This window comes from Pavona decussata, unplaced genomic scaffold (genome assembly GCF_977016875.1).
Source record: "Pavona decussata unplaced genomic scaffold, jaPavDecu1.1 SCAFFOLD_429, whole genome shotgun sequence".
In the NCBI taxonomy this organism is placed as follows: Eukaryota; Metazoa; Cnidaria; class Anthozoa; order Scleractinia; family Agariciidae; genus Pavona; species Pavona decussata.
The window spans coordinates 84,012-101,325 of NW_028145786.1; the positions used below are offsets into that span (position 1 = coordinate 84,012).

The 17,314-nt window shown below is 39.8% G+C and overlaps 3 protein-coding genes across 5 annotated transcripts in view; 1 reads left to right on the top strand and 2 right to left on the bottom strand.

Annotated features, from left to right (window-relative positions):
• LOC146450737 (uncharacterized) lies at positions 1–2,031 on the bottom strand. 3 transcript variants are annotated; one of them, XM_085100050.1, is made up of 3 exons: positions 1,913–2,031; positions 733–1,279; positions 1–253 (listed from the first exon to the last, which is right to left on the bottom strand). In XM_085100050.1, the coding sequence occupies exons 2-3, from the start codon at positions 1,234–1,236 to the stop codon at positions 29–31; spliced, it is 729 nt and encodes a 242-aa protein (XP_084956176.1). In that variant the 5' UTR covers positions 1,237–1,279; positions 1,913–2,031; the 3' UTR covers positions 1–28. The 3 variants fall into 3 exon arrangements, with proteins under 3 accessions (XP_084956176.1, XP_084956175.1, XP_084956174.1); XM_085100049.1 differs by lacking the exon at positions 1,913–2,031 and having other exon boundaries at positions 733–1,358; XM_085100048.1 differs by lacking the exon at positions 1,913–2,031 and having other exon boundaries at positions 1–228; positions 720–1,279.
• The window catches only part of LOC146450735 (neural cell adhesion molecule 2-like), a gene marked incomplete at its 3' end in the record, with an annotated part of 32,120 nt that extends 14,811 nt beyond the window's left edge, over positions 1–17,309 (top strand). Inside the window, exons 4-12 of the mRNA XM_085100043.1 lie at positions 7,761–8,036; positions 8,604–8,849; positions 9,750–10,016; positions 11,672–11,953; positions 12,867–13,163; positions 14,163–14,450; positions 15,555–15,584; positions 15,970–16,103; positions 17,214–17,309. Of these exons, the coding sequence (XP_084956169.1) occupies positions 7,761–8,036; positions 8,604–8,849; positions 9,750–10,016; positions 11,672–11,953; positions 12,867–13,163; positions 14,163–14,450; positions 15,555–15,584; positions 15,970–16,103; positions 17,214–17,309 (1,916 nt within the window). The remainder of the gene's footprint in view (positions 1–7,760; positions 8,037–8,603; positions 8,850–9,749; positions 10,017–11,671; positions 11,954–12,866; positions 13,164–14,162; positions 14,451–15,554; positions 15,585–15,969; positions 16,104–17,213) is intronic.
• LOC146450738 (uncharacterized) lies at positions 1,964–2,832 on the bottom strand. The gene has a single exon (XM_085100051.1). It carries the CDS (start codon positions 2,596–2,598, stop codon positions 1,966–1,968), a length of 633 nt encoding a protein of 210 aa, XP_084956177.1. The 5' UTR covers positions 2,599–2,832; the 3' UTR covers positions 1,964–1,965.
• Positions 17,310–17,314: the final 5 nt, after the last annotated feature.

Here is a 17,314-nt window from a genome sequence, read left to right on the forward strand (position 1 = left end):
GACAGTGCCTGTGGCGTGATAAATATTATTACACAGTCAAATGAGTTCTCCCTTCAACAAATCGAAGTACTTCTAGATATATGTCCACACCATTGTATTCTGACTCTTGGGTTGGATTATAGTTTCTGTTCAGCTCTTGCCAGTCATTGTCATTAAGGGGACAGTCAGTTGGAGGAACCCCAACTGTGTTGTTTTCATATTCCTCTGACGGTGTTGGTCCCTCATAGTCTATCCCATAAGCAGTCTCATCAAACTACAAAAGAAGAACTCAAATGTTCAACACCATACAGTTAACACATCACACTGTTTTCCTCATATAACAATAAAAAAATATATTTATTACAAGATATTACATTGCGTTAACCCCCTTATTTCATTAACTGATTAGCACGAATCAAGTTTGTTTGGAAACAAAAATAACAACATAACTTCTTCTCTAAAGCCTCTACCTTTAGGTAAGTACCAAATATTTAAAATGGAATGCCAACTGGGGAACTGTAAAGAGATTGAAAATAACACATACCAGTAACAAGGTTGGATTCTAACTGAAAGGAAGCAAACCAGTTTGCCATTAACAAGAGTGGCTGAGCAATTGAACTCAAGTCTAGTTGAAGAGGAGGATTTGACACCGAAGTCAAGCACTCTTACCACTCAACCACATTATGAACTTATACTAGCACATGGCTCACAACATAGACTGTGCTGATAACTTAACAAACTACATGTACCAACCTGACTGCTGAATTCAATAGCTGTTCTTCGATCACTGTTGGCATTAGACAAAATTCCACGTACCCACAACTGTTCTGGGGAAGAGTTATGCTCAGAACTTATTGGGCCTCTGTTGTGTCCCTCCCAAAATAGCTTCAAGTTTTTGTTAATCCTTGGGACAAATACAAAGTGAAGTGCAAACAAATGAATCTCATTTGTTGGGTCCAAAACACCAGAACTTTCCATGTGGTAAAATACATAATAAAACACATATGTACAACCTAGAAAGACATCTCTCCACAATCTTTCTATTCTCTGATTGTGGACACTTTGCCCAGCAATGTGGCTACCTCTGTCTGGTCCACGCAGGGGGTGTGAAAGCATGAACCAGGCAACATCTACATTTTCTCCACCTTTATCTGATCGAACTCTTGAAGGCAGCCCATAAGTTTGTACTGCTGTATGAAAAAGCTGATAGACAGTGCTGGCACGGTTATTTGTGGATGCCTTCAGGTAAACAATCATCCTGGAAAAGCCATCAATCCCACCATGGATGACAATTCTCCACCTATGGTGAATCAGAAAATTCAAAGAATTGGTGCTGCCAATCATACGACAAAGGAAACTTACTGTACTTTGCCTTGAAAGTCAATTGGCGAATCAATACGCTGACCATGTAACATAAAGTTGAGAATTGTTACTCCTGTCCAACTTTTTCATTTTGACAGCAGGTTTACCATGAACAGTGAGTATAAATAACATTCCTCCAATTAATAGGCTCAGTGTTAATGCCAGTTCCTAAAGTTATGTTTCTCCACAACTTTAAGAATAATGCAAATTCCCGAAAAACGATGCGACACGTTGTGCATCTGGACATTTTGTAACTATTAGCACTGAGTCTGATGTCAACAACTACTGTATGTTGTTTTAGTTCTGGGGGGTTTTCTGTTCTGGTCACATGACTGGTCAATATGACTGTCATTCGAAAATGTGCAAATTATGGTTTCCAAGATCTGATGATTGGAAGCCTTCCTTGGCAACAATTTGGTTGTTAAGGTTTAAGGGTGCATCAGTTATTCCCTGATAAAGGGTGGGGGGAGGTACTACAGTATGTAAACAAAATGCATATTTTTAATAATGCATTAGTCTCAGAGATCAAAAAAATCTAACAAGCAAACGCTAACCTTTCACAAATTCTTACCTGATTAGTTTATGATTCCCATCTATGTGCCATAAAGCAAGAGGGCCGTACACTCAATAACAACGGCGTTGTAAGGGGTTCATCTCGAGGGCTCGTAACAGACATCCCTCTGGGTGAACGCGACGCATCGAGGAACGAATTCGATTTTGCTGAATACGCAATCCTCGTGACGTAAGAAAACCAGACATTCTCTTGTAACCAGTGTTTGGGAAGCTACGTATTATATTCTCAACCACTGAGTCTAGTTCTACGTCAGTTATTGTGCTGTAGCACCTTCCAATGCTCAATCCGAACTCGTTCATCCGCCTCTCGACAGTGCGGATACCAACTCCCAGCAGAGACGCTATTTCCCGGACAGTGAATCGACGATCAATCAAAAACTGAATCTGTTCCTCTGTAATACGGTAACGTGGTCTGCCTGGTTGACCGCTAAAGGCCATCTCGGCAGTTCGAGCTGTAGAAGAGCTGCTATGGGCACAAAGACAGTCGCGAGCTTCCCGGAGGAGAAAGTGAATTTGATTCAGGTCTACGATCGTACCCAACGAATCTGCGTATCTGTTCACAACATCGAGTAGCCAGTCAAGGCGAAACAAAGCTCTTTCAGGCATAGAAGCTTGCAGATCTCTCAATACTTCTCCCACAACATCTAGAATACTTCGCCGAAATACATTCTCATCAGCGGCCATCTTGGAATCGGAAAAAATTTTCTTTACGCGGGAAGATCATCGAATGTATTTTCATAAATTATAATGTAGAACTAGTTCTTACCCAGGTTCTGCTCGCTTCCCCGTTTGAGCCACACCCCCATCAGAACAGAAATTGAAGCAACAGAACAGAAATTGGATCGGTTGTTAATTGTGTTGTAATTTCTGTTCTGTCGCTTCAATTTCTGTTTTAATGTCTTTATTTCACTTCGCGTGTCTTAAATTCTGTTCTGTTTCTTCAATTTCTTTTGTGATATGTCAATTACCGCTCCAATCTCGTTAGAACAGAATTTGATTGCCAATAAGAAAAATTGGAGATTCTGCATAACACAATTTGAAACATAATTTTGGCGGAGATCACCCCTCATACAATTCCGGCACTTTTTTTGGCATGCTTGTATCCAGTAACTGAAATTGTGCATTGAATGATTGGATGGCGTTTTCGGCCAGTGGGTCTGTAGGGTTTTTAGATCTGTAGGTCTCTGCTTTCGAAGGCTTCTTGGCTTGTAGTTATGGGCTTCTGGATCTATGGCGAAGGTCTTTTAAAATAATGGAGACAAAAGGGACTTCCAAGAAACGCCAGCAAGGGCATTATTGTTACCAGCCAAAAGTAGGCGGTTTCTCTGAGCTTTTTTGGAGGTACAATATTTGCGTCTCTTGATGCGTATAGACAGAACAGTCAACTCTACTGGGAATTAATGCCTTTAGGACCTCATCGAGTCTTTAATTGTGTGTATACGTGTGTTGGGGGAGGGGGCGGAAGTGCTAAGTGGGACATTTACAAGAAGTCTGCAGTGTTTCCTAGACGAACATTTTGTCTCAGACCAACTGAATTATAATATAGGTCATTTGGCCACCGCGGAAAGCTGACATTTCGAGCATTACCCCTTTGCTTGCTCTATGTTCGTTTCCACTCTACCGTCGACGCAGCACCACAGTTTTTTTCGTTTATGAACTGAACCCATTGTCTAGAGTTTCCTAGAGGCTGGGGCTAAACATGTGGCATGTCAAGTTGAACTGTTCTTTCAAACTTTCCTTGTATGAATTGTCAATCTTATCGGGGAAGCACTGATCTGTCTTAAGAAGACATGCTGGACATAAAACTTATTGTCGAGAAAGAGGTTGTTGTTGTTTATCATGGTAGATACAATAAAAAAAATAAGTGTATTATCGTTTCTCTCATAATGTACTCACCTTCCGTGCATACATCTCCCTGTTTCCGCGATGTAGACTTCACCGCATTGACAGGGAATCCTGTAAGCCCCGCCATCTTGTTTACCCGGATCGACCGTACGGTGTCCTTAGGTCGCACCAAATGTTACCTAAGTGTCGTTTCGGAATTGAAGATGGTGCAAATGCCTTGCTTTTCTAGGCACAGGCTCCTTCTTGGGTTAACACCTGCTCAAATTGCGGACCACTTAGATTTCGTATTGAGATCTACATACTTTCAGTATGATGGATCGATTTACGAACAACGAGAAGGTGCAGCAATGGGGAGCCCGGTCTCCGCGGTTATTGCTAATCGCTACATGGAGATCTTTGAAGGGCAATTAATAGAATCCGCGCCTTTCAAACTTAAGATCTGGAAGCGCTACGTGGACAATACGATACCTTCACCATCTTCGACCGAGACAGAGTTGACAGCTCTCTACAACACCTTAACAGTCAACAACAACAAAAAAAAAAAAAACAGTCAACAGTCAAAAAAAAAAAAAAACAGTCAACAACCGACCATTCGTTTCACTATGAAAACCGAGAATGTCAGCAAGATCGCCTATATCGACGCGTCAGTTTCAAAAGAACCAGACGGCTGCCTTATCACCAGCGTCTACAGCAAGCGAATGAATTCACACTGATCAATACTTAGCGTATGATGCACACCACCCTCAATCAGTAAATATATCTTATTCGATGGTTTTACATATAATACGCGCGGATATTTTGCGAGTTGCGTAGTATTTTTCCGAGCCCCGAAGGGGCGAGGAAAAATACGAGCAATGAGCAAAATGTCCGCGCGTATTATATGTAAAACCATCGAATAAGAGATTTATTATTCCACTACAGAAAGATTTGTTATTTTGGCTTTTCTGTTTTGGTAACAGTTTTGAAATACACCAGGCATTATCTGTCCATCGGTATATGGCGCGTACGAATGACGTAAACAACACAGAAAGCCAGTTAAATGTCTTTAATTTGATTGGATAAAATAAAAAGAAAAATGACAAGTGATTGGCATGCTAAAAACTTGTTTTCGAGCTTGCATCATTTCAAAAACTATTCTTCCATTGAAAGCCACGTTTTACAATAATTTTGTAATTCCAAAATATTCAAGAAAGTCTCAAAATCAGGGAAATGTCGTCAACTTATAGTGACAAATCCAGTTCCGATAAATCAGAACAACAAAACTTCTTTATAGTTCATCATCACTATCTACAAGGGGCAAGATTCTCTTGAATTTCTTCTGTGGAACTGTGGCATGGACGGCAGCGGAGCCAGCATCGGCAGTGGTAAAGGTAAACTGGCAGTTATTAAAGACAGCTCCAGTGAACAAATGTTTGCCCTCACTTTCATCTCGCTGTGGATCAGCTCTTGGCGTCAGTATTTGGCTTTCAGCGACAGATTTCTCACGTGCATCACATACCTCGATGAAGCTGCTGAGTTTCAAGGACATGTCCTTCTGCTGCTCTGTGGACGTACTGGAATAGCTGTCTAAAGACTTAAGGTTTCTTTGTCCAGCAAGTGCAATGATGTTTAAAGGCTCCACATTTTCCTTTCTGAGCGTTGAAATCATCGTCCTACGGACCGAATGGTTGGTGTGCCTGCCTGTCAACCCGGCGGCCTCGCTCATAGATTTCATAAATGAACCGAGCGAATTTTTTCCCAGAGGCTGTTTCTTGAACCAAATATCGGATGATGGCTTAACAATGGACGCCAGATAAAATGGGGAATCTGCAGCAGCCATTTAAGGCGGTCGTCTTGCCAGATATTCTTTAAAGATGCTCACAGGACAACGTGATCCGCCAGTTGCGTACATTTTGGGGTTGAACGTGCGGTCAGGGACAAATTCGTGTTCTCCAGTACGAGTCTTGCTTCCACGCTCAGTTATCCACTCAACATAATCTCTTCCTTGGGGGCCGTCTTCGCATTTTATTTGGAAGTCTCCAAACTTTACTCGGTGATGTTCGTCACGAGCTCTCCAACCAAAGAACAGGATGTTGTTAAACCAGACTGTACGTAAAAGGCTTTGCGGTGTGTGGTATCCTAATTGTTTCTCGTCCCACAGCTTCTGAATCTGATTTTCGCTCAGTCCGAGAGCTTTGTTTGGCTTTTGCCCTTTGCCGGTACGGCGAAGCTGTTTTCGCTTTGAAGAAAGAGCTTCTCTGACCTTCGTGAACTGTCTGTCTGTGAGTATACTGTATTGTTTTTCTTTTTCCCTTAAGAAGCGGTCGAAACTTCGTAACATAGACGTCAACGTATCAGGTTCATATTCGTCCCCGTTCGTCTTACGTACGTTTAAAAAAAAGTGAGCCAAAACTTTGTCCAGTTCTTGTTCTGGTATGTTTTCAATAGTTCTTGTTTCGTTGACATTTTTTGCCCATCTGTAAAACACATTAAGGTCACTTTGCGTCTTTTTAGTTGTGTTTTTGTTTCTGTTCTCAGCAATAAAATTGTCAATGTCTTCGTCGTTCAGTTGTCCGCTTACTGTTTGTTCTGTTTGCTCGGTAATTGTAGCAACACCACCTGTTTCAGTAGTTTCTGTTTGTTCAGTTAAATAGTCTGTTTCTGTTAAGAGTTCGTCTTCTAAAAATTCAAGTCCAAAGGACCCAAACAAGTCAAAGTTGGGTTCGTCCAGTCCGGCCATTGTTGCTCCTTTTCCTGCCTTTTCCGTCCGTATTCGCTCTGTTGTAAACCGGTCAAACCGGTTCACTACAGTGTATTACGGTCTCATATTTTGCGCGTTCTCTTGACCTTATTTGGTGAAATGACATAATAGTGGAATAAGAAAACGCGGTATTGTGAAGTGCCTGTACGAAACGTCCCGTGACCACACCATCAGTCATCTCTGAGGAGAAGAATCATCTGTCATCTATATTGGTCTCTAACGGATATCTCTCCTCCTTTGTGCAGAAGTTCACTAAGGCAAGAACAACCCCCAGGAAAGAGGCCGTGATGTCCAGAGTTCAAATCCACCGCCGTTTTACCCTACGTGTAGGGAGTAGCGGAGCCTCTTCGCCGCTGTCTAGAACTGAACAAGGCATTCGCACCGTTTTCAGATTCGAAACGACAACTAGGTCACAACCGGTGCGACCTTAGGACACCATCAATCCGGCTAAATAAGATGGTGTGCTTCACAGGATTTCCTGCGAATGCAGTAACGTCTACATCGGAGAACAAGGGAAATCTATGCTTGAGAGAAGCAAAGAGCAGGATGGGGATAAACGACTCCCCCGTACCCAGACCTCCGCCTGAGCACGCCCATGAGACCGGCCATTATCCGCCTTGGAACGAGGTAAAGTTTATTGATGGCGACTCTCATTGGACTTCACCCCAACAACATCAACATAGATAGCGGAATTGAAATTCCTGAGGGGTGGATGCCCACAATCAAGAAACACGATATGAGAGTGGTACAACGACTGACCGCTGAAGAAGCAACTTCTCGCCGGGATTGTGAGGAACGAAATGCACCAATCACAGCCGATCATCGAATTATAAATGGTGCCACTTAACCGGTCGACCTCATCGCCTGATGAAGACTAGCAGTAAGCAGTCGATTTTTTTGAGATTTATATCTCAAACTGATTATATCGTGAGACAAACGATAATGCAATTATTGTTATGAACCCTGTATGAAACTTATTACAATTCAGTTGCAGTCTTTTATACTAGTTCATACGAATCCTTGGCGTCCTGAGCATTCTGTATGCATAGGCTTTATGGATTTTCTTCAGCTCGTTAATTTTCGATGGACGCAATCTTCATCCACATACATGCCTTTCTATTCATGTTTCTGTAAAACATTTGCCGTGTCACTCACATCACTCACGTTGTATGGTTCTCCATTCCTTCTAATTGAAACACTTGAAATAATAATCCAGTTATGATATTCCAGTGCACCATAATCGTGGAGTTAATTCTCACAGACAAACCCAAAGGCGTCACTATCTCCACAAATGCAACTCGAAATACTGCTAAACAAGGACAGAATGTGGCTCTTACCTGTGAGGTGTCAGAAGCCAAACCAGCCGTATCAGAGTACAGGTTTTACCTCAATGACAGTATCCTTACGCCAATAACAAACGTCAACAAGTTTGTCATCCAAGATGTAAAAAGATCTCAAAACTTTGGTAAATACAAGTGCGTGGCTCACAACGATGCTGGAGATGGACAGAGTGATCAAGTTGTTCTCAACATAACTGGTAAGTCACTGTTAAAGGATTTCCAAACATATTGAAAGGACTTCAATTGGCCGGAATGCGATAGTACTATTCTGTCTTAGCCTTGTAAACAAATATTGAACAAATACAGAATCTTGGCTCTATTTAAACATAAAAACTTAGTATATCGTCAAAAAAAGTGCGATCTTGCTCTTTCATTTTGGGTTGGCTCATTACCCCCATTCCTTTCAGTAAAACGTTTTGGCGTCTTCATGGTGTAGTCATGTGAGTACCTAGATAAGTATCCTTAAGGTTTTACACAATTAGGCAGATTAGAAATCGATCATTAAATGTGACCAAACTTGTAGGAATAAAATAGTCAGGTATTAGAACTTATACTGACTTTTAATAGTCAATGCAGCTTATAAACTTGTTGATCTTCGAATTTGTGTATCTCACAAAACTTTTTTAACCGACAGAAAATACTTTTATAAAGCTACTGTATCATTCTGTGCTTCATTACGGTTATGGTATTTGTAGCTATGCTTGCGTGATGATTAACAGCCTTTCAGTACTTTTTAATCGTTGTTCTTAATACTTAAATTTCAGTCCCAGCAGAGATCCAGTGGGTAACAGGAAACTTAACAGTTAACGAAGGAAATCCCATTGACTTAAGATGTGACACCACAGGTTACCCTTCACCAGCTGTCAAGTGGAGAAAAGTCGGAGGGCAAACATATCAAGGAAGCGTGCTTCACATTGGAAACAGTAAAAAGATGAACAGTGGGATGTATGTCTGTGAAGCAGATAATGGTGTAGGGAGAGCAGAAATGAAAACGTTCGTCACTGTGCAATGTAAGTAAAAGGAAATTTAAAAGACAAGTTCCATTTAACGTCATTCCACTGCCACTCAGAAATAAACTGCAAACCATGAGTGCAGTCTGCAGTTGCAATTAATTGCGCATGCTCCATGTGATTGTAGAACACCTGAATCAGCAAATTAGGAATTTGAACTTTTGCAAACACATTATCTTTATTTAATTCACAGTTCTGTTTGGCGGTAACGGTACTTTCATCTAACTCAGTTGTTTCTGATTAATCGGCTCCCACTTGATTCAAATAGGACCCGACGCTTTTGTAATACAACAGTTTTCTTTTTTGGACTTCACCAATTCTTCTTCAATTCAAGGTGGCACAAAAGTCAGCATTTTGAAGGGATGCCTCAGTGGTGACAGCACTTGACTCCCGTAAAGATGTCTTTTTATATGAGATGTTTATGAGACTTGCGATTTTATATGGCGTTGAGTAACATAAAAAGTGAAGACATCCACGATATTTCCAGGTGGTTTTATCCACTGTAGCTAGAAAGAGAAATCAGTATTGCATGTCTACCAACAAATTTTCCTTTACCTTAGGTATAAACTTAGAGCTTGCATTTGATGGACTCCATAATGGCTCTAAACATTGCGCAAGATATAACTTTAATGGTGAAACAATGCTTTTTCAATAAACATGTACTTGCCAAGAGCAATTACTAACATCCGATCAAAGCTGATGTGAAATTGTTATCAGCATGATTGTCGAACCCCACCACAGTCCATATCAGTAAGCCTTCATCTTTTTTTAAAGTGACGACGTTAGCGTTATTTTTCAGATGGTTATTGTGTAAACTTAATCGTGAATGACTTTATTTAAATAATTAATTAAGTTCATCCTTTCTTAGCTTATCATTGCTATAAGTACTTTCATCAATAGACCAAGCTACCATAACAAGTGCCAAGGCCTCAGAAACCCAGTCTTGGATTGGACAGACAGTTCGGTTGGAGTGTGTGGCAGATGGTGTTCCTACGCCAACCGTAACATGGAAAAAACCGGACGAGAGTGAAATAAAGAAAGATCGAACGACACAAAACATAGTGGATGTTCCGATGGAAAAAGACCAAGATTTTGGAAATTATACCTGCGAGGCTGAAAATGGCATCGGTGTTATGACTACAAGCACAATACAAGTGAACCAAATAAGTAAGTAGCTCTTACATTGATTTCGTCTTTTCGCGTTTTTAGAGGCGCGTATGGGTTAGCGTTTGGTTGACTTCCGATCAAATTCTTGATCGGACTAGCGGGAGATAAGTATCTGCAGGCTGTTCAGTGCAACGTAATGTTTTTTTTTTTTTTAAGAGAGAAAATCTTATCCCATGCTGTTTCTCTACAATCAGGAGTGTGTATGGTACCAGGGAACCGTAGGGGGAAACAAAACAAAAATGCAGGGTGGGAAGGCGGGAGGTGGGTTAGTCTGCGATTTACTAACATCCTACATGTATCAAGGGGGAGTTATAGTTAATAACGTTATCAGTGAAAACCAGATACCAGCGCTGACGAGTCAATTGGTTTGAACACAGACTTTATCGCGAGTAGTGCAGGCAACATTTAGTAAATAAACCCCTTCAGACGGCTGGTGTCGGTTGATAATGTCCGCGGCTGAGAGATTGTCCGAGAAATGAATATTTGGCCGAGAAGCGAAGGTTCGAGGGCAAATGTAAAAAATTTTGAGGACAATCTCTCAGCCAAGGACATTATCAGCCGATATACCAGCAAGCCGGAAAGGGGTTTATTTATTTTATAACCCTCCCATTAATTTTTATATCGCGCGATAACCGCTCATCTGATGGCGGATGCGCGCGATTGACGTAAACAAGTACATTTGATTGGTTTACAGAAATTTATTTTCACTGTGATTGGACCAAAACTTGACAAACTGACTCAGTTTGAGTAGGACTAAATCTGAAAGTCTGCTCGTACCTTTTTACACCTTCAAAGACGTTGACAGCATGTTTTGGTGACATTTTTGTACTTTCCGGAACAGCATTTGCGACCGGCTTTTTGCTGTAAACATTACTGGACATCTACAAAACGATTTGTTTCTTCCATGTAAAATAACAAAGATGAAAAGGTGAAACTCTTGAGCTGGCTTTTTTCCGCTGGCTTTGTCTCTTTTCAATGGAAATAATAGGAGGGCAAAGATCGACGCAGGCGGGGGTTATTGCGTGATAACCGTCCTGTGAATTTACACCACGTGACGTAAAGTAGCCAATAAAATCGCGCGAAAATTGATGGGTGGGTTATAAACCGTAATACAGCCTGCTTCCCACTTCAACTTTATTCAAGGATTTATGACGTGTATCATGATACTCAAAAAACTCCTAGTGCTTAACAATCGACATTTTACTAAAATAAGGATGATAGAAACGATTGGTTAATCCCATGACTGATTGCGCAAAGTAGTCTTAGCCTTTAGATGAAGTTGAATATAAATCATAAGTCAGAGAAATAAAAAAAGTATAAGTCAGAGAAATTACTCATAATCTGATCTTTTTTTTTTCTGTATGTACTTGTTTTGTGCGCTTGTGTGTCATACTTCTGATTCGATATGAGTGCATTTTGAATTTTGCGCATTTGGTAAGCCTTCTTGCTCATTTTTGATATTGATTTACTTATTTATTTATTTATTTATTTATTTATTTATATACTTTTCGTCAGTGATAGTTACTTTGTAACAGCAGTTTCGTTTTGAGCATGTTCATGTTTTTGCTTTTCTTCCTTTTACTGAATAAAGGCAAATGCCATGAATAAAAATAAACACACAGCTGCCATGATTGATTCGTTTCCAATTATTACAGAGGCGCCAGGCTCCCCAAACATCACAGTGGAGATTGAAGCTACTTCACTGACAGTAAGATGGACTGCACCAGATGATGATGGAGGGAGTCCTATCACAGGATACCAAGCGGTCATACTACAGAGGGGAAAAGTGATAGAGAATAAAACCCTTGGCGCTGGTGTAAGAGTGTATCCTTTCGATAGCCTGAACAGAATCACAACCTATACCTTGAGAGTCTCTGCCAGCAATAAGGTGTTTGAGGGAGATGCTAGTGAACTGAAAGTCAAGACAAAGTATGAAGGTTAGTATATATCCGAAAAGGCGTTAACGTCAGTCATTGGTAGTGAGACTTGAGATTTTTAATTTGCCGTGTTTTTATTTACATTTGTCCTTCTGACACTAGTTTATCGTCTTTTTTACAATATAAGACATACTCATTGTTATATCACTGCTTGGGGTTCAAATGTTCTGAACAAATTCCAAATGAATGTAAAACGTTATCACAAGAAAATGAGGGCGTCCATTCCGCACTACAACAAGCTTAAGTTGTCGTAAATTTAGCAAATACGGCCACACACTTTTTCCCAGACATGCATAACAGTAACGTTGACCTTGTTTGAAGAAAAGTAATAGTGAGAAAATAGGATTATAAATGTAAAGCGTAAGCTTTTCTCTATTTGAACAAAAAAAGCTTTGAAACGACGGCATTTAGCAATTGTTGTGTTGATACGGTGAAGTAGTAAATGTCTTAAACTAAAGAAGGTTTGTTATACAAGAATTTTGTAAACGATCGCTCCTAGGAGGAGAAGGTGTAGCTCACGTGATAACACTGCCAGTACAATTTTCAAATTTAGTCAAACACGGCACGTCCCCAAAACTTTATTCCTTCCTGTCGTTTACCAGTATATAAAGAGACTGTATGAACAAAATCCGTGTGACAATTAAGTGATTTTCTAAATCACGTGAACTAGATATAATAAGTCGTACTCGTATTCAGTCTCGCACTCTTAGTCAAAATTCTCCTTCAAATGCAGCATTTGGCAGCGGATTGATTGAACTAGCATGCGCACAAGAGATTTTAATAGAGAGTCATGGTTGAGACATTCGCCGTCCTGTGATTTGTTTGTTTGTTTTTTTCTCTCTTTATTGATTGATTGATTGATTGATTGATTGATTTATTTATTTATTTATTTATTTATTTATCCATTTATTAGGGCCTCCGGCTGCCGTAGAAATAATAGACTTGCCTACAGAAACGAAGAAGACTGAAGTAACCTTGATGTGGAATGAGCCACAGAACAATGGAGCACCTATCACAAAGTACACTGTGTATCAACGAAATGGCGGTGATTGGATCAAAATAAAAGAAAAAACAAATCTGTCGGATCGTAAGTTCGTTGTTCAGGAGTTGGAGAAAGACAAGGTGTACGAATTTGCGGTGACGGCTACAAACAAGCATGGCGAGAGTTTGATAGCAGAGAAGAGCATAAAGAAAATTAAGGTTTTGGGAGGTAAATACTGTTGAATTTTGCTGTTGGTTTATTGTAGAAATCTTAAGCTTAGCATATGCGCTGTTGGTTAAAAATTTATTCAATTCATCTGATGAATGAGAGACGATAGCAGTCATGTACACAGCTTAAAAACCCGCGAAAAGAAATCTGGAAGAGGATTCCAGCCCGTGAGCTTGATACCCCAGTTGGTAGAGCAACTAAAACTTTAGCTTTAGCGTTTTTACTTAAGTTTTTAACAGCTAGCGAAAATCAGTTTTCCATTTATGTTTGCAACTGATTCCGCTGTACCCTTAACCATGGTATTGGATACAATTCAAGATATCTGATAGCAAACAGAGTGGTTTTATTTATTTGTTTATTTATTTTTTTTAATAAGGAGGGAAAACGTCCTTTAATCTGCACCCGACGTCTTCCTGTATATACTTCAACATTTCGCCTCATTATTACATGCCCTAATATAGTCGAGTAGAATCCGTTAGTGTAAGAAGACTATGGAGTCGCTCTTTGGATGTTCAATTCGATACAGCGTCGGGCGTGGCTGGACAGGCCAATACTGGAGTTGCAGGCCTTACTGTACTGAGTGTAGGTGAAATCTGAGGCTGGTCTGTCTCTCTGGGTTCGGTCCTCGCTTCTCAGTCCCTTCGCCTCGGACTGTTGGGCAAGCGTCTCTTCAAACTTGGCGAGGCCTTTTAATACCGTCTGTTTTCAAGGCTTCCCAGGTGTTTAGGTCAATGTTCATGGCCTTCAAGCACGAGAAAATGAAACGGATTCCTTTTCCTTGTGCTCGTGCCGTTTTTGTGTCGCACGTAATAAAAGCCGAATGACGCAAGCATAAGCACAGACACAAGGGCATAAACAATCACAACATACAATCCATTGTATGTGTAGGTCATTCATTTAGGAAACGGTGCAAAATTTTCCGTTAAGAAATAAAAATGAAGTGCCTCTAAAATTATTAAAAAAAAATAATTACGTGGTTGTCATTTCTTCGTCTTACAGATATCCCAGAACCTGTAGTTATTACAGAGGCTTTAAAGGAGGGTGGCAAAATAACCCTTAGATGGCAAAAACCGGAAGAAAATGGAGCAGCCATCTTACTGTATTCCAAATACCAAAGAATCGCAGGTGAAGAACAGTGGACAAACCGTGAAAACATAACTGATACCAGCAAACGTTCGCACGTTTTTAACGTAAAAAAAGGCGAGAAGTATGAATTTGTGATGACGGCGACCAACCACTACGGTGAAAGCGAGAAGACTAACGTGCAGGAGGTCGAAGTGTTAGCAGGTAAGCATGACGTTTCTTCCTTTTTTGTGAATCTTCTTACCCTAGGAAACGACAGAACGGTAGAGGCTTGTTCTTGAATTAACAGCCGTCAGGCGAGAAGTATGAATTTGTGATGATGGCAGCACACAGGTATGGCGAAAGTTTAAAGCACAAAGACCACATCAAGACGGTTGACTTCATGGGAGGTAGGTTACTTATGATGGTGATGTAAGTGTTCTTTTGCAGTAGGTTTTATAGGAGCTTTTCTTGGAGGTTTTTAATTCAGATACGTCAATTCAGGCAAATTGGAGTGAGGTAAGGGATACGAATTTGTAGTGATCGCAAAAATGAAAACCGGGAAAGCCCAAAAGATACGTCAAGGAAAAACGAAAGACACTTTTCTTATTTAGCTACATTAACGTAACGTATTGCATAGTTTCCTTGGCATTATTATTGCCTTGAAAATAAAAGCAGACTTTTAAGTACGATTTCAATTTTGCTATAGTCAAAAGGTTGCTTTCAATTGACGATGGTCGTATTTTTATGTTTCTTTTCAACTAGCGCCGGCTTAGAGTTACAGGTTAATGACAAATTTTAAGGGGCATATTGGATCATCCAAGGGTGATCAGTTTATTAAGTCCTTCTGGAGACAGAAGGATTTGATTTGAATAAAATTTTATTTTTTGTATTTTCTGTCCTGAATGTCAATGCAGATTTGAAACCAAACCATGATTTTTGTCACTGTGATTTTGCAGCCTTGGATGGAAAATTGTTCTTTGAAGAGCTCTTGCTTACCAATGGATCAATTTGCAAGCTGGCTGACAACTTCACAATTTTTAGAAGTGAATCTTGAAAACTCTTTACGTTAATTTATTATTTTTTATTACCATTTTCACAACTTGAACCCCTTATGAACTCCCTTATGAAATCGTAAGCTCATGCCTAATGCGTCTCTTCAATGCAAGTTGTTATTATCAACTTCATTCCTTTGAGAACCGCAATGATGAGAGGATTTTTAATCCTTAATGAAGACCTTAAGCTAGCTATTAAATATTTTTTTAATGATCCACTTATTCCTCAAAAAGAAACTTTTTCTAACACGCCACCATCTGAATCTCTTCTCAGCGACTACTAAGCCACCAGAGAATCAAAGAGGTAAGAGGAGCAGAGTTTCTTTCATATTTTGACTATATATAAATCTATTTACTGAAGGATAATGCCGTTCAACGGTTAAATGGGAGTTTAAGCTTCCCAGTATTAGCCACTTCCACAAAAAAACATTTTCCAAAAAAGCACTATTATACTAATTCGGGACACTATAAATCAGTGAAATAAATATACAAACTGAACACAACATATGTTAAAAATCTCGACTGATGGGAGGCAAACCAGTTGGCCAATTACAAAGCGTGGCCTTAGATTTGAAAACGGGGCTACCGTGAAAAAAATTCAAAAGACACACATGAGTAATATGCACCTTACGAGCAAGCTGTCTAACATTGCTGCTAAAGAAAAATACAAGAACTGTTCTATCTTCCAGGTGCTTGTGGTATTGTACATGCTACATACATCTCTGCTATCATATTGTTGGTGATAGCAATTGTTTTTCTGCTTGTTTTGGTCTGGAGGATGCGCCGTCGGCCTTGCCCAAGATGCAGGGATCTTTTAGCTATGGTAAGTGATGCAATACAGTCATCCTACGAAATCCGCATCGTACAGAAGTTACTACTGCTGTTTATAGTATATAAAAGTACAGATAACGGTTCGTTTTGTTTTTGCATAAAGTGAAGTTTAAAATCAAGCATGCTGTATGCGTTCGGACAGTTTAGGTCAGTACTTCCAGCCTAGCTGTATTACACGAGGTATCGGGTCAATGTTATTCATTCAAGTATTGTAATTTGCTTTTGTTCAACTTCTTATTAAACTTGCAATCGTTTCTAAATTATTGTAGGTTTCGAAGACATTCAAATTGTGAATCAATTGGTTCAATCAGACTTGGGATCACAGTCTTTGATAACGGTGCATTGCAATGTAGCTAGCGAAACACGCCTACCAAGGTCTTGAAGAGCGGCTGCCTTCATTCGCGCTTCATTTAGCCACGCAAAGTAACGTATAACGGTGTGCAGATATTCGTTATGTACGTTTGTAACAACGCGCAACTTCGGGCTCAGCTCTTTTTAACCTCTTACACCGTAGTATTCAAAACGCCGAGTCACTTTTTTTTTCAAAGCTTCAATTGATACCTACAATTTTTAAATTTTATAGATACTAGGTTCCTACAAATTTTTGCATGCTTGTTTATATTTTATACTTTTTAAATTATTGCTTGTATCTTTAAATTTATGTCTTGTGTTTTTAAATTCTATTCTGTATTTTTAAATTATTACGATGTCTTCTATTTTTAATTATTATATTTTTCAGTCCAGGGCCCCTCTGGACATCAGCCTCGTTGCTGAATGGGCCACCCTGGCAAAATATAATTTACCTTACCTTACCTTACTTCTTAAGCTCCTCTTCGAATAAATCTTTCGTCATTGGAACAATTGGTTAAAATAATTGAAGCCGCAGAATGTTCGATTTTACTTGGTTTAATACCACTATCCTCACCCTGACTCATTCCTTAGTCATTGGGATATTAATATTATTCCGTTGCATGTAATTACCAACTGTTAGCTTTGCTGGAATGTACTTTTGAGATCGTTCACCAGGCTGAACACATTGAACTTGCTTCTATCTTTATTTCGTTTCATATTGATAAATATTTTGCTTACTATTTCCCACTAGAATCCAGTAGCTACGCAGGAAAAAGAGGATACACAACGCTCAAACGGGAAGCGGGTAAATGAGCCACCGACTTATGCAACACCAGTAGTCTCCACCGCTGG

Coding starts and splice junctions, on each gene's coding strand:
- LOC146450737 (XM_085100049.1), bottom strand. CDS start 1,323: ATGATTGGCAGCACCAATTCTTTGAATTTTCTGATTCACCATAGGTGG. Junction 254..732: donor CTATTGAATTCAGCAGTCAG/GTTGGTACATGT, acceptor CTTCTTTTGTAG/TTTGATGAGACTGCTTATGG.
- LOC146450738 (XM_085100051.1), bottom strand. CDS start 2,598: ATGGCCGCTGATGAGAATGTATTTCGGCGAAGTATTCTAGATGTTGTG.